General features: G+C 32.4%; 1 protein-coding gene and 1 long non-coding RNA gene across 2 annotated transcripts; both read left to right on the top strand.

Moving 5' to 3' along the window:
* Nucleotides 1-1,113: 1,113 nt before the first annotated feature.
* LOC149479065 (uncharacterized) lies at nucleotides 1,114-2,179 on the top strand. The gene is made up of 2 exons (XR_016317373.1): nucleotides 1,114-1,444; nucleotides 2,070-2,179. It is a non-coding gene; the product is annotated as an uncharacterized LOC149479065 (long non-coding RNA).
* A 4,617-nt stretch (nucleotides 2,180-6,796) lies between these two features.
* On the top strand, nucleotides 6,797-17,265 carry sea (mitochondrial citrate transporter scheggia). The gene is made up of 5 exons (XM_089708418.1): nucleotides 6,797-7,090; nucleotides 11,186-11,312; nucleotides 14,013-14,236; nucleotides 14,823-14,987; nucleotides 16,152-17,265. The coding sequence occupies exons 1-5, from the start codon at nucleotides 6,895-6,897 to the stop codon at nucleotides 16,388-16,390; spliced, it is 951 nt and encodes a 316-aa protein (XP_089564544.1). The 5' UTR covers nucleotides 6,797-6,894; the 3' UTR covers nucleotides 16,391-17,265.
* The last annotated feature ends 286 nt before the right edge of the window (nucleotides 17,266-17,551 follow it).

Raw genomic sequence — 17,551 nt, 5'->3', positions numbered from 1 at the left:
GTTTGTTTACTCATTCTTATTCTACCCTATCATATATTTTATTTAATGATTGTACCTGTATAACTGAAATAACCTGTATTCTCACCTCTATTAATGAAAGCCTCTGTAAATGAGACAGATATTTATTTATACCTGTATATCTGAGACACTGGGTAAGTTGAATACCTCTATAAGTGAAACGAAATTGCAGGTCCCTTGATGTCTCACTTAACCAGGTTTCACTGTACTTATTTTTATGAAAATAAATCTAGCATCGCGGGGGTGAAGGGGAGGTGGGAGGCGGACACGCGCAGGCTCGCTCGCGCACCTCACTGCCGCCACGTGATCTTAGTGATGTGACCTGACCAACGCTGTACTCGATATAAAGTTTACTAGAAGAACTATATTTTAACAAATTATTTATTTAACTTTAAAATTAAAACTCTTTTAAAAATGTATTATAAATAAATTTGTGGTGTGTTTTGTATGATAGACTTTCTAATATTATGAATGCAAATGTATTATAGTGTAAATGTAAAGTATGTAATGTTACGATATTATATTTTCTGAAATATCGCTAAATTGATTTTGAACATTTTATAGTAGAATGGATAAAATTAAATAAAAAAATTATTTATATGATTTATTATATTATCATTTTAAATAACTAATTATTTATTATTTTTATTTAACATTTTTAAAACATTATTATTATTGTTTCATTTATTATTAAAGAAATAGCACCAAACCCGAATTTTTATTTTATTAACTTTAATATCGAACTCGTTTTTCTGATATTCATAAACATATTTTTTTTAAGTACTTAAAATTAATACAAGAAATATTCAAATGGAATAAACACTTTATTCTCTTGGCAAACAAATTTAAAATGACATATTTATACTTTATTCATACATTTCTCCTTAAATAACATATTGAACATAAAATTTACAAAAGATACATATTTATTTACATAACTTATCGATAGCTCGGCACGCAATTGTTACCTACCCATCCCTATTTGTCACACACACATCTATATATTATCTAGCTCATCTGCCTAGTGCCTACGATGCGCACCGTAGACAGAGAATTTCTCTGTCTACGATGCGCACTGAGGAATTTGTGCAATACCTTAGATTATACACCTATAGATGTAACCACTAAAATGACCTTCCTTGAAAGAGCGAGATCGTTAATTGTCAAACCCATGCAAAGAAACAGGACAGAATATATAGTTTTTGTCTTTGTCGACATGGCCGGTTTTATTGTTTGGCAAGAACAGATTGTGACAAACAAACTTGGCGTCTTTTGGATTTTTCTGTGATTGTGTGAATTTACAGTGTTTATTGCGTATAAAAATTGGATAATACAGAATATTTAGTGTACGTGCGATGGTGGGTTGCAGTGTTTTGGGTTGTAAAAGCCGGAGTGAGCGAAAAATTGAAGGAATAACATTTCACACGTAAGTAGGCGAAATTATCATTTCTTTCGTTATTACAACGCCAGATGATCATCGATTATGATGTTTTGTGATGAATTCAGTGATGTGATGCCAAGAATATTGAGTTGTGATACGTGTTTTCACTATCTTAAAATAAAATAACAATTAACGATGAACGGTTCAGGGTTGCCATAATGGCTACTTTAATTTACCCAAATAAATCATATTTCTTTATTGTCAGTACATACATACGATTCGAGGTCTTGTTTTGTGAAGAGAAAATAAAGATTATGATTATAATTAAAGATTATGATTGTTGGGTTTGCTTATCATGGTAGGTACTCATCCTACTTATATTATAAATTCGAGGGTTTGGATGTTTGTTTGTTACTCAATCACGCAATAACGTCTGGATGGATTTCAATGATATTTTGCACATGAGTAGTTTATTACCTGGATTAACACGCGGATGAAGTCGCGGGTAAAAGCTAGTAGTATAATATTTTTATTGAGAGGAAATTAATTCTTCTGTACGTAAACTTTAATTTTAGTTACATTTATTTAAGGGCTTTATTGTAGTTTATTTAACTTATTACTCAATAAAGATAAACTTTCGTAACATGCGAATAAAATCTTCTTTTTTCAGGTTTCCATCCAATATTGATAAAAAGAAATGGCTGGATGCCACTGGACGAGAAAATTGGCTGCCAACAAAATATTCAAAAATTTGTTCCATTCATTTTGATGATGATTCATTACTGTATAAAAATAAACGAGTACAATTAAATCATTCAAAGTGTTGGTATTTGGTAACGAGAGGACAGTAGTGACTTCCAGTTTTCTACTCTTTTTTGCCAAGCTGTACTTATTTCATTATGTATATAGTAATAAATAATAAACATGTTTATGTTATAGACTGGTTTTATTTCATCATTGAACGTGTCGTGTGTGTTTTATGTCGTGTCGGTCGATAGATGTCTATCATTGAGGTATTATTAAAGAGAGGACACCACGAACAAAATCTGTGCAACAAGCGCGGCGAAGCGGGCCGGCTAGTGAGTCATACACTTTGTAGATATTCTGCCTCTTAATACTTATTAAAAAAACTAGATTTCCGCCCGCGGCTTCGCCCGCGTTTTTAAAGGAAAACCCGCATAGTTCCCGTTCCCGTGGGATTTCCGGGATAAAACCTATCCTATGTGTTAATCCAAGTTACCCTCTATATGTGTGCTAAATTTCATTGTAATCGGTTCAGTAGTTTTTACGTGAAAGAGTAACAAACATCCATACATCCATACATCCATACATCCATACATCCATACATCCATACAAACTTTCGCCTTTATAATAGTATTAAGATATGAATAAAATTATCAATTAAAACCACTCAATGTAACAAAAAAAAAATGGTCCGAGACGATTGACTCTAACTCGTGTTACAAATATGTAGTTTAAAAGCGATGCCCTCTCTAGTATGTAGTGCGTGGTCAATGATGTCCATACAATTCTCCTTACCTACCTTACGGAGGTTTTATTAAAGTATTTCGTACGACTACGACATAAGAGTTACATTATTGAAGCTAGCATTTAAAATATGCAAATTCAGAATTTTTAGTTTGCGAAGTACTTACAGGTATTTATAAAGTCTGTTCGCGATCAAGTAAGATTCATAATATTTTTTACCTAATATGTGGGAATTGCCAACTTATTAGGCAACACCACAAAATTCTATTTCTGTTTCAAGTGCGGTCACGCCATGGTTACATCTATAGGCTCGGAGCAATTAACAAGCCTGGAGAAGTAACAATTAATTGAAAGTTTCTTATATAGTGGCTCTCTTTTATTCAATACCCTAATTAATGCGATAGAAAGAGACAACACACTGTTATCGGCTTGGCATTCAAATCCACATGTAGCCACTTTTTATTCTAAAAAGGTAGTGCTTGCCACTTTATCGAATACTAAAATATCGATAAATAAAAAAATTAGGTTATAAAATTGCTTGAAGATAATTTAAGATTCTTTTAATTTTGAATTATGGATAGGTAATTCCAAATTTTAAGATTCGTTTAATTTGGAATTATTCATTTACGATGCGTATTGCATTGTATGGTAGTGGTATTTATAAAAAAATATTATTAGGTATTTCGGTTTAGGTTGTTTTTTATGGTTTCGTAAAAAGGTACGTATTTTTTCCTGTTTTCATAGATTCATTCATAGAATTATACGGAACCCTTCGTGCGCGAATCTGACTTCCACCTGGTTGATCTTTTTACAAATCAATAATCGTATCCTACTAATATTATAAAAGCAAAAATATATAAGAATGGACATTTGATATTCTTTCACGTAAAAACTACTGAATGAGTTTTTATGGAACTTTACAATTAAACTGTGAATTAAACATATTATAATATATTATAGATTAAACATCAGAATAACATATAGGCTACAATTTACCGCGGGAAAATAACTCATTCCCACAGGAAAAAATTGGTAAAAGTTTAAAATAAATTGCTTCAAATAAAACAAATAAAATTTAAATTTTTTTTTACAACATTTTATTTCGATACTTAATTAACAAATTACAATATTTATTATTTAAAATAGATGCCACCTTAAACTTGTGGCACAGCATCTCTGCAAAGCACTTTACGTTTCTTCCCGTCTGATTCGAAATGATTTGAACAAGGCCGAGAATGTTTTGAAGGCTTCCAATTTTCCCTGTGCTATAGCTTTAACCCAAACATCTTTTAATTTTTCTCAAGCCAGAAACCTGCAAATAACAATAAAATCCATACTTAAATATACCTTTTTTTTCTCCTAACCTAAAGCAGTCATTATCAATGAAGTACTTCGTACCTACTCAAGTATCGATAATTGCACAACACTATGGAAGTTATATTTTGCATTTTTTCTAAAAACTAAGCTGATTATGATTTCATTTCAATGATTACGGTTAGATAAAACATAGATGATTATGAAAATAACGTAAATTAACTTATTTATAATACAATTAACAAAAACATTGATCAAAACACTAACCTGTGAAAAGACAAATTCCAATCTTCATCCGATTTCCCAGTACTACGGCTTTTACAGCCGTAAACAACACAAGCCATGTAATCTTTAGTAAATTATCTTTTCAGAAAATAACATAAGAAACTAGAAAACACGTTTTTCACCTCAAAAACAATAATTAAAATCACCATGCGTTAGTGACCAGACTGGTCACTAAAACAAATTTCAATGGCTACATGTCATTTCAAACTGTCGAACTGACATATATCTGTCCTCTTTTTTCGCATGACATTTTGCCATAAGCCAAAAAGGCCAAACTAGTGCTTTATTGTTCAATTAATTGTTACTTCTCCAGGCTTGATAATTGCTCCGAGTCTATAGGTGTATAATCTAAAGTTACAAACAGACGTTCGAATTTGGTACGGACCGCACCGTGACCTTGGTGCGCTCCGGACCATATTCGATCATGTGTACAGTGGTCCGCCGGACATAATTATTATTATTGACGGTACGGTTGGTTCGATGGTTTTTTCATCCGAACTTGGTGCGGACCGTACCAAATTCGCGCGTGTGGACGGGCGATCGCACCGGACAGCGCATTAGTCATAGACTATATACTTATTACAGCTTTAGTCACAGTTCTACCGCCAAACAAAACGGACGTCGGTCGATCGTTATCAATGGCGATGGCGTCGGTAGACGTGGCTAATACTGAAAAAAGATTAATAATATAAATTTTAGAACTCTACAAAGATTTATGATATGACTGCATATGTCTGAATGAATCCCTGTCTTTTAAATATAATTTTGCCCATTCTTTTCTCTTCGTTTTCTTTTTTTTCAATGGTTGTAACTTGTACTTGTACTTGTACCAAAAGAAGCCTTGAACTGAGGTCTACATGTGAAAAAAATACAACAATCTAACCACGAATTTATTACGAGAAATAGATTTTCAAAGAATTGGGTTTGACTTTTAATGAGATTACTATGATCAATGCTCGAAATATTCACAAAAAAAGGAGATTAATTTGTATTAATTTGATATTATTGAATTGTCTTATAAATCTAAGATATTTTTTTTGTTCAGTTAATTTATTACATATAAAGATTGTAATAAATTAACCTTTTACCTACATATAATAATATATTGAAATATTGACTATAATAACGACTAAAACATAAACAAAACTTGGTAATAGATAGATGATATATTATATAATTTTATTTACTAGGGACAACCCTGACATTCTTTGAAAATCTATATCTCGTAATAACTTCGTGGCTAGAATGTGGTATTTTTGTCACATGTAGAACTCAGTTCAAGGTTTCTTTTGGTACTAAACAGAGCTTCTACTAACGCCTGCATATAATATAAAAAAATAAAAACGAAAATCAGTAAAAATTACAATACTTTCGCCTCTATCGACAATATCGAAAATTTCAAAAAGGGATAATTTGCGCCTTTAATCACTTCATATATTAGCAACGTAATAAATTATCTAGTCGCTAGTGTATCTATTTTTTTATACGAATTTATTTAGCTCAGACGGCCGCGAAAATTCCAATATTTTAAATGTTTTTTTAAAAATCGTAAATTTAATCGTAATTTTTAAACAAAGAATATTTTCTTTGTGCGGCAATGCCTGGACGGATAGCCGAAACCGATAGAATATTGAAACTGTAAAGGCGAAGCTGCAAATTAATTGTAATTTTAAATTATCGTGCAAAGATTTTTATACATTCGCTTTAGAAAATGAAGAGCTATTAAAAGCTGTTTCTTCCAACAGCAAATATAAATACCAAAAATAAATTTTCTCTATTTAACATTGCTGTTTTAATTATCTCCCGTAAAAAATAACTGATGAACTAATAACTGGCGTCACATGGAACAGAGTGGCCCAAGAAAGACATGAGTGGAAACGGTTGGAGGAGGCCTTTGTCGACTGGCAAACAGATCTACAAAAAATAAGCAAAATTCAAATAAGAGACTAGATTAACGTTTACATTAGATTTTAAGTTTTATTTGTATTAGAATCATATTATAATAATTGTAATGTGGATCTGAATAAAAGGCTTTTTATTATATTTATTTATTTATTTAAAAAATAACTAAAACTCGTATTTTTGATGCTGTTAACCCTTAAATCAAATACTGGCAACCCTAGGTGCGGTGCGGTCGTGTGGCGAGTCGATCGCACCGCACGAGTACGGTGGTCCGGTCGCACCAGTTCGAACGTCTGTTTATAATATAAGGTGCAATACACTCGCTCTATAGTCTATACTACTGTAACAATTTATTGTCTATGCATTATTACTCCATGAATGAAATGTCAAATCATTGAATGAAAATAAAAAATAATTCAGTCAATTTTTACCAGTTGTAGGGGGAGGTATTCGCCGCGTGCTCCAGTCGTTGTTTTTTAACGACAAGTGTCTGAAATTTTTATATAATGTCTTCCCGGACAGGAAATTTCAAAAATCCATTCTCGAGACCATGGATGACTGAAACTGGAGCAGCGGCGGCCGCTGGAGGTGGATCAGTGGGACTGAAAGGTGTTGTTGCTGGCGGCATAACTGGTGGCATTGAAATTTGTATAACATTCCCAACTGAATATGTGAAAACACAATTGCAATTAGACGAGAAAGGTGAGTGCTTATCGTATGATACTTTATTTGATCAGTTTATGTCACAATAACATTAACGGAATCTGTAGAACTGCGATCGCGGCGATAACATTATCGAACATTGCCGAATAATATTTTTCCGTCTAAAAATACGAATTGGAGTTTACGTCATCCACACTCAAAGTATAAATATTTAATTCACTTCAGTCTGAAGTATGGAAGGAATAAATTTATTTTCCAATAAGAATCTTGTTAGTGTCGTTTTCGAGGTTACGTTACAATGAGGCGCTAAGTCGTATTTGTAAAATAATACTTAACTTAGCGACATGGACTTTGTTCTTTTTAATGTACGCGGGAAATAAAGATTAGTGATATATTGTTACATGTATCAGTTTCTTCAAGGTTATTTTACTCTAATAAAAACCTAACAGGAATAACATTTCACAAAATATTTCCTTATATTTGAATTCGTGAGGGTCCATTACTCCACAAATCAATGTTTATTAAGTGTTTGAGTTCATATTGCTATAGTTTATACATTTATCTTCAGCAAAATAAAAAATAAATTATACATCAATGATTTTATCATATCATATATTATCATAGTTAGATCCTTGTTAGATTCTTATAGGTCATAGATTCTTGTTACATAATAGACATCATAATAGTAGTTGGTGCAATTATTACAATATTCTTCCTTTCATAATATTGTAATAAGTTTCCTGTTGTTACATAGCCTGTTCTACTGATTTCAATAGCAAATAAAATAAATTTTCCTCTAAACCATTAAATATACCACTAAATAAAATAGCTCATTAATGGTAGCTTCATAATTAAGAAGTCAATATTGAATAAACATGATTTGTATTAAAATAAAATTTGTGTTTGTTTAAACATTAATTACTATTGTCTTTATTATATAGTATTTTTAGTAAGGTTGTTGTCTCTCTCTCTCTCAGTATTATTAATTCATAGAACACTCTATGTAGGTGCTTAGAGATACACAAAAAACATTCCTAATTTATAAATATAGAATCATGTTCATTATATTATCTGAACAAGGTTTGTGATTATTCTGTAATATTAATGGTTATTTATTAAAAACAGAACTACAATAAACTATAATTCTCAAATGTATCATCTAACGCATGAAACCATCTGAATGTAACAATTTTAATTCATCATTATTTAATCTTATTTGAAATTGAAGTCATATGAAAATTGCATAACATAATTTCAATATAAATATTTTCCAAATTTTCAAATAACTATGTAGTTGATGATAACTGATAAGAGATTCAAAAGTAGTTAAAGTGGAGATGATAACAAATTGTATGTGTTGTCACTTGTGATAAGAATTATAGTTTTGTTTATGAAGTGGAAATGAGGCGTGACTGGGCCAATTTAAATAGCTATGTATTATTGTGTAAAGCTTTTAGTTAGTGAGTTATTTATCTTATATATAAAAATGAATCGCAAAATGTGTTGGTAAGCGCATAACTCGAGAACGGCTGAACCGATTTCGATAATTCTTTTTTTATTATATTCCTTGAAGTACGAGGATGGTTCTTATGTAGAGAAAACGTAAATATTATGTACCACGGGCGAAGCCGGGGCGGACCGCTAGTTTATAATAAATTCATTTGTTTGATTAAATATTACACTGCTCCGATGGAGCCCATTTAACTTGATTGATATTATGGATAATTTGATACAAATTCGAATACTTAATAACCAATAGGTTGCTATAAATAAGCCAGCCATATAGCAATAACCTTTGAAGGTAGGTACTCTTATAGATTTTGAAAGTATATTAACTCTTCTTATGAAATCAAATTGTTTATAAATATGTACTATGAATAGTTTAAAGGAATTAATATTAAAGATTTATGTGATGAACACAATTATTATAAAACTATTGTCATTGGTCAATATGTCAATGACCCCAAAGTGTATCCACTTTTTTAAGTAGTTTGGCTAAATCTAGGTATTGTTCATCGATATTGCAGACACATAATTTATTTAATAGCGCTATATGACAACACGCACAAATTTGTATCTTTATTAATCTAATCTAACAAGATTCTATCAATCCCTGTATAAAATATGCTTACTAAAAGGAAAATCTGGAAATGACTCGCAACTATTTCGATCAATAAAGCAATAGGCTAGCCCTTCCCTAATTCTTAATGTTGGCCAACACAAAAACGGTTCCAAACAGAAACATTCAACACGACTCGGCTATCGTAATTCGTCAATAAGACCAAGCCCTTATTAGTTATTATGCCCTTGCTTATTTATTCGTGTTAGTTTGAATCAAAACAATCCATTACTTTTATTGTTTATGCTATTATGATTCTAAATGTAAAATAACATTATAGTTAACTATACCTATTTTAAGAATTGAAATACATATACAGGGTGTAATCGTTAAGTGTGCACAGGCGAATTGTATGGGAGGGTTTCAAGTTATTTTTTTAGATATTTCCCGTTTTATTTTTAAAAATTTATTATGACCATTTTACTCATTAGGTTAAGTACTTTCGATATCAGTTTAAAGTTTTTTGTTATCTGCAATAGTTACGGAATAATCGCTTGTGCAAACTTAACGATTACACCTGTATACCTAAGTGATTATTACTTAGCTATATTCTTAAAAGTTAAAACCAAAGTTTCGAACAGCATTGAGTCAGGGGAGCTTGTAAAATCTGTTTTTATAAATCTACAAACATTCGTAGGTGTATAAAATCAAACACGAGAATAAATTGATCTCTATAAATACCCACAAACTATGCACTAAATTGATGCGGGCTATAAACTTTCAAACTTCAAATGACCGCGCGATGCAAAAGAACTAAAGAAAGTCCCAAGTCCAAAAAAAATTATGCGCAATCTTCGACTATCAAAATATTTATTTCTCAAATAAGTCGTCATTATCGCCATATTTTTAGGATTTGTTTGATCTTTCAGTAACAGAGCTATCGTTTTTCTTTCATAACTAACTTTCCGCCAGAGGTTCCCCCGCATAGTCGAAGAAAAACCCGCATAATTCCCGTTCTCGTAGGATTTTCGCGATAAAACCTATCCTATGTTCTTCCTGTCCGCTCCAAGTATTATTAAAAAAAACATTCAATATGTACACTTTTGAATTTGACTTTCCTACGATTTAATTATTGGTAGTTATACAGTATAGATAAAGAAATAAACACGCTTAAATTAAATTCTTTTAGTCACCGATCCTTGATAAGTGTACAAAGTTTGAATTAATTCTGTCTGTAAAGTGGGTCTAACTCGAGTCTAAAGCAGTCGGTTACACACAAACATACAGAATACAGATGCAGCTAATAAACGCGTGTTAAAAATATTATTATATAGGTCATTCACCAAAAGAAAGTCCCAAAAATACATCGGAAAATTCCAATGTAAACCTCGTATTAATCTAATCATTTCTGACTAGTTTCACAATATCTTGCGTAACAAACATTAACGTGACTTGTATTAACGATGTTATTGCGCTCTACGCACTTGACCTAGAAATTCGTTTCCATATCGATTGTAAAACCTCTTTTGGTCATTTGTGGCTATTACCACTATTTATAGGGTTATTTATGTATCCAAAATTAATAAACAACAAATATCCGTCTTCAGTTCTGGATGAAATGATTAGGTTCTTATTTCTATCTAATTTCCAAATTTCCAATAAGTTTTTGTTAAAAATTGAAATTAAAAAGTACCTACCTATAGAACGAATGTAGATGTTCATTATAAATTATAATGTAAATATACAATTTTACAACGAAAATTAATAGTAAATATTATTATGTTAATTAAATGTTTGCTGCGCTATTACCTTTTTAACAGTTGAACCGTGGCCGGTAAAGATTCCTATTACTAAATCGTATTTAGTGAAACTTCAATAAATTAAATTAAATCCTTTATTTGTACTAAGCTTCTAAACGTCTGATAGGTATCATTTTAAAAGAAAATATTTTGTATTATTCTATGATAAAGAAAACATTTTCCTACTTCTGATTTAATCACGTTACAGTACCCTAACAAACTATAATCATTAAGTATTGCTATATACTAATACTCATTACAAAAACATTTTTCCAGGCGGTACCAAGAAGTACACGGGTATATTCGACTGCGTCAGCAAGACAGTCAAAGGCCATGGAGTGCTCGGTCTCTACAGAGGCCTCAGTGTGTTGCTGTATGGATCCATTCCGAAGTCTGCTGTAAGGTTAGTATCATCATACGTTTATTATGAACTTTTGTAGGTAATGCAGCAGTATGTTATTAGGTATTTCTGCATCTAATATGGATGTCCTGGATAGGATAGTACCTGGATCAGATAATTCTTCAGCCATTACCAATTAGATCGACAATAATTGTGCAATTATTTGTGTGTTTTCATAACTTATTATTTTTTTGCCCAGTAGAATAAAGAATTTATTCTATTGTATGAATAAGGATAACTCGTCAGTGATGAAATCCAAATTTTAAACCCACAATTTTGACAATATTAACAGAAAAATTGTCGTAGCTTAGAAATTCGTGCTAAATATATTAAAACGTTGACCAAATAACACTAGCAACTAATTGAATTATATTGAAGTAGCACTAAGGCACTAAGCTAATTGTATTACCCCTAATAGGGGCTAATTAGGAAATAAATATTGTCCTTGTATGTATATTGTATCGGTTAATTGAAGATTACCAAAAGACATACAGGTCAAAAAGAACAATAGCTTCAAACATATTATCGTGAAAATGTACTAATGTAATACTTCATACACTTTGCATACGCCATGCATTTCAATTTTCACACACACGCGTATAGAACTCTTTATGGATAAATTTCGATCACAAGGCAAGAACTAGTAATCAACAGTTTCCTATATTCAAACTGACCTCATACAAATACATCCCATCTACATTACGATACCAAAAACACGTTTAACCTTCAACTTGGAAATTAACATACATATTACGTAAATCTGTTATCGAATATTTATAATTCTTGTTCTTTATCGAGAGTTGAATAACATTACGCATATTATATGTAATATGAATTAGCTATAGCATAGGGATTTTGATGGACTTGTGAATAGACTCGTTGGGATGGGTTAAAGCAAAATATGATCATATATAAGCTACAATAAACATATTGTAAAAAAAACCTGGGGGCCAAAATAGACCATCTTAGTCACCTTGGTTGTGACATCCCTGTTTCTTATATGAACTGTCCTCAGGGAATACATAAAAATCCTTTCAGTCCAATGAAATAAAGGAAGTGACTGTAAATGAAATTGGACCTGTACTTTGATTTGTTACTTGATGCAATTGCATTTTAGAATATCAAAAGCAAAAATTAACTAGTAGTACATACTTTTTTAATAAGTGAAACTATAAAATAATTTTGTCTAGCATTCTGTAAAGAAATGTACCTATCCATTTTTCTTTTTATCTCTCATTAACGAAAGAAAATCTCTCAATGTATCGATTAAGACTTCCTACGCTAACAAAAACGTGATCTTCTCTAATTAATATCGTGACAGGCCAATTCAATTGAGATCTAACAAATGGCACACACGCATATCACCGCAAGATGCTTAGGAACAGCATGATAAGGAGTTCATTGAGTCATACGGTCGGCAGATAACTTCTCAATGACATTCCGGACGATTACTTTTGTGGCTATGTGCATATGTTATAAGATTATCTTCAAATTGCTGTTAAGACCCCCATGTTGTATGAGCTCTTGCTCACTGAGCCAGTGTCGGTGGCCAGCGACAATTTAATTAAAAAAAATGTAAATTTAATTAAAAAAGAAATAATAATGTATGTAAAATTAGACTAAACCATAATGCACGTATATTGTACCGTATAAAAGTGTGTGGAGATGGAATCAAACTAATTTCATGGTTACCCTAACTACCATTTCTTCACGTCAATGATTGGTTGAGTAATGAGTTGTCAAAACGTTAGACAAGGGCCATTTCCTTTTGGGAGACCTCTGGCTCGAACCGCTTTTGGTTAACTTCCGCTTACAAGATAAAAGCAACCTTGAGTATATAGTAATTGATCATATTTTATCAAAACAAATATTTTTTTGTTTATATACTTTGATTGATATGTTGTCAGCAATGTCGCCATGGCTTCCGCGTCGTGAGACAGTGCCTTGGACAGTGTCATACGAGCTATAATACAAGGGATAGTACAAATTTGAATACCCTGAGTTTTATATAGAAACCGTTTGATGTTTTATATTACTAATTTATACCGCTATTTGTTATATAAGTTCTTATCTTAAATTATATCTTATTTGTCCAGATACGATCGTATTAGATATAGTACTGCAGTTGTTTATGCCACGCGATATAGAGTCTACAATTTTTAACGTCATTATGAATAAGTATCATTTATCAATGCTGATAAGTACAGATTTAGAACAGATAGAACGCTATACTTAACATCGCGATATTTGATAAATAACACGTTTAATATCGATGTATATCATTAGGTGCCTAGGTAACAGCAATATTAAAAAAAAGCCTTTTATCAGTGCGTTGAAAAGCCTAGTAAACCTTAAGGACTTAACCAAAATATCAATATTAAAAAATGAATAGGTTTCCTTTTACTTTTTAAATAAGCACGAGGATGCACCGCACCTGTAAATAACACCGCTTTAGATAACACAAATCCTATCGCCGCATGATGATTATTTATTTGTATCACACTTTCTTAAGCCCCTGCAGATAATAGAATCAACTTTGAAAGACTTTACGCAACTAGAATTTTCTGTTAGAATTACTTATATTACATAGCTTTTAAGGGCCAGTTACTCATTCGGAAACAATTAAAATGAACTTAACGTACTAGCCACATGTACTTACTATTAAGAAGAGCGACAAAGACCAACAAACGGCCTCATTTTCAGATTCGGAGTGTTCGAGCAAGCCAAGCTATACATGATCAACGAGAATGGTACTCTATCGAACTCCGGTAAGCTCATGTGTGGTCTCGCAGCCGGTGTGGCTGAAGCGATATTCGCTGTGACCCCCATGGAGACGGTGAAAGTGAAGTTCATCAACGATATGAGGATGGAAAAGCCGAGGTTCAAGGGATTCTTCCATGGTGTCAGGACTATTGTTAGGGAGGAAGGTTAGTTGCGGGATCTTTATGGCTGTATGGACGGTTTTTTTAGAATACGTGTTTTTTTTATTTTGAAGAATGTGTATTTGTGTGTAGTAATTGGGATGGTAGGTTCTTTCAGCGTCTACGACATAAATCATATCATAAATCATTAACAGACTGCTTTAGAGATGCTTTTGTTAAGGAAAAACTCATCGATAAACATCGAGATCACTTTGTCCTTTAGTTTCTCTGCCAAAAATAATTAGTACAAAAATAGAAGTCATGACTCTTAGCCAATAAAAACAGAATTGGAGTAAATATCAATACCATCATAAAAACACTTTCCTTAAAAATTCTCTAGACAACATCCACCATATTTTGACGTGACAACGTCTTATAATTCGATAGAGCCGGCTGCACGCACGAAAAAACATGACTCATGCGGCGTTACCTCGCTCTGAGGCGTTTCATGTAAGGCTTGAAGTGCAAGCGAGAGCGCGGAACGAGCGACAAAGAAGCACAATCGGACGTTGTCACGTTCAACTATCGCCAGTAAACCGACTTTACAGACAATCAATTTTTTAACTCAAATTTTACATATCTTGAATTCCAGGTGTCGGTGGCGTATACAAAGGTGTTACAGCAACAATCATGAAGCAGGGCAGTAACCAAGCGATTCGGTTCTTCGTGATGGAGTCGCTAAGAGACTGGTACAAGGGAGGGGATAGAGATAAGCACGTGCCAAAGTATATTGTTGGACTGTTTGGTGGAATTGCGGGTAGGTCTATATTTTGGTTTTTGAAGTGAAACTTCTTTAGGCACGTTGAGAGTAATAATCAAAGTCGCATCATGGCAATACCGTCATGGAGTAAGGCGACGATTTTGGTATCCTTGAACCTTGCCAAAGAAGTTTCACTTCTGACACGTGCTCGGCACACACGCTCTTTTTTTCATGTGTAACATCTATTTCCATGATTTATTTTAATAGATCAAGTTAGTAAAGGTTGATTTGTATTTTATATTTTATAGTAAAGTTTGTATTTTATAGGAAAGATTAGGTCTAGTGCCCTTACGCACTAGCGGTTAACCGCGGGGGCGGCTAACCGCGCGGTTAGCCGCTTTCCCATTTTAATATGCAACCGCTTATGATTAGTGCGTACAATCATAAGCGGTTGCATATTAAAATGGGAAGGCGGCTAACCGCGCGGTTAGCCGCCCCCGCGGTTAACCGCTAGTGCGTAAGGGCACTAATGCCTCGTCCAAACGTTCATATAGGTAATGTGCAAATGTATGCGCTAATTAATGGAAATAATATTTGCATAAGTCGTCGTGTGGTATGCGTATTCGTGCTACGGTCATTAACCGTCTCAATTGTAGTTTAAATAAAAATAAAAACTATAAATAAATAAATATGCTATTTTGTAAAGTATTTCTTTGTATAAAGTTTATCACTAATTATTCACAAAATTATCACAGATAAACAACCACACAACAGTCGTGTTATCTCTGCGTGTCAAGTAAAATCATGAATGTGGACTTATTTCAAAGTATTTTCCTTGTATGGGGGGTCCTAACTTTATTTATAGAAGATTCATTGATTCGTTTATATTTATTACTAGCTTACCGCCCGCGGCTTCGCCCGCTTTGTCTAAAACCTAATAAATTATATACTAAAACCTTCCTCTTGAATCACTCTATCTATTAAAAAAAACCGCATCAAAATCCGTTGCGTTGTTTTAAAGATTTAAGCATACAAAGGGACATAGGGACAGAGAATGCGACTTTGTTTTATACTTTGTAGTGATTACTATTATAAGAATAATTATATAGCTGCGTTCACCAATAATACGTATTGTATTCTAAAAATAGAATGAAGCAAGGTTTAATAATAAATTAATAGTCATGAAAACAATATAATAAAAAAACTATTTATTTTATTCAGGAGCCGCATCAGTCTTCGGTAACACACCAATCGACGTAGTCAAAACCCGCATGCAAGGTCTCGAAGCCGCAAAATACAAGAGCACATGGGATTGCTTCATCAAAACATGGAAACATGAAGGTCCCTTAGCTTTCTACAAGGGAACAGTACCACGACTCAGCAGAGTTGTATTCGACGTCGCTATAACATTCACTATCTATGACAGCATTATGGACGTCTTCAACTACGTGTGGAAGTAACCACAGACAACACAACCACAGATAAGACATACCATAGACTATAGAGTTAGACTATGCTTTTTTAAATGACGTTTGTCTATGGACCTAGTTACCGGTGGTAAGATTCAAATTCTGTAAATAGAATTGTTTTTTTTTTATTAGATTTGGTATTACGTTATTTTGTCGAATTCAATTATATTGTATAACAATAATGGAAATGTTACTATGTAGAATCGCGTTTTTACTAAAAGTAATTTTTGTATAGCGATATTTAGATGTTAGGCGACGTATTGAAATGAAACTGTATTTATTATAATTATTACATAAATCAGTTTTCAGCCACACTTGGTACAAATAAGCGGAACTAGATTAAGTCTAGTATATTTTTATATTAAACACGTGATGTAGGTTTGCTGAGGGCGTAGATGGAAGAATCTACTTTTTTCTATGAGATATTTTCTTATAACCAAGTATGTACTTTAATTGTTCAACTATTTTTTATTATAAATATGATCAGGAATCAGGTTATTTATCTCATATTTCGCTGAGATATCCATTTTATGGCATGTGCCTCTTTTGTGTGGTATGGCCTAGTTTTTGTATTGCAGTCTTTTCTATATTATCTACGTAAATATTTTATATCATATAATTTTATAATCGGGTTAATAACTGAAGGTTTCTTGAAATAATTGCATTTCTTTTCTATGCCTTTTTCTACGATTTTCTTTGATACTTATTATTTTATTGTTTTAACAGAAATATTGTAATGTCGGCTGTGTTTTGACGAGGTTTTATAGATTTTATTTATCAGATTATTTTATTCATGTTTTGACTTGTTTCTTTAAGAATCTCTTTCAGTGCTCATCGAGAGTTTTCATTTCTTGACGAACTTATTTTGTATTGCACGCCTCATAAGCGAAGCGTTGAGGTGGGTACTACTGTCACTTCGCGCAAAACATCTGATTTTTCAAACTTAAAATGTCTTTATGTATCATACATTGCACTTGTAAGATAATACATACACACACATATTAAGAAAAAACACTATTTTTAACGTTCATGATATTTTTGATGTCATTTTTGTTATTTAAACTAGTTAAAAAACAGTTTAAAAAAGTTCTGTCTTGGACGTCCGTGTGTCTGTATGTGCGGATCCTTTTTCTTGTTAACACGATAGCGACC

The sequence above is a fragment of the Colias philodice genome, chromosome 21, assembly GCF_061535455.1.
Source record: "Colias philodice isolate Cphi_HAF_F1 chromosome 21, ilColPhil1 Martin Lab GWU primary, whole genome shotgun sequence".
In the NCBI taxonomy this organism is placed as follows: domain Eukaryota; kingdom Metazoa; phylum Arthropoda; class Insecta; order Lepidoptera; family Pieridae; genus Colias; species Colias philodice.
The sequence above is the reverse complement of the archived record's forward strand: the minus strand, read 5'-3'. Positions and strand labels throughout refer to the sequence as shown.

Bases quoted from the DNA above. Each gene is read 5' to 3' on its own strand.
- sea (XM_089708418.1), top strand. From the start codon at position 6,895: ATGTCTTCCCGGACAGGAAATTTCAAAAATCCATTCTCGAGACCATGG. The intron at 14,237-14,822 runs GTTAGTTGCGGG...CTTGAATTCCAG, and splicing joins GACTATTGTTAGGGAGGAAG to GTGTCGGTGGCGTATACAAA. The intron at 14,988-16,151 runs GTAGGTCTATAT...TATTTTATTCAG, and splicing joins ACTGTTTGGTGGAATTGCGG to GAGCCGCATCAGTCTTCGGT.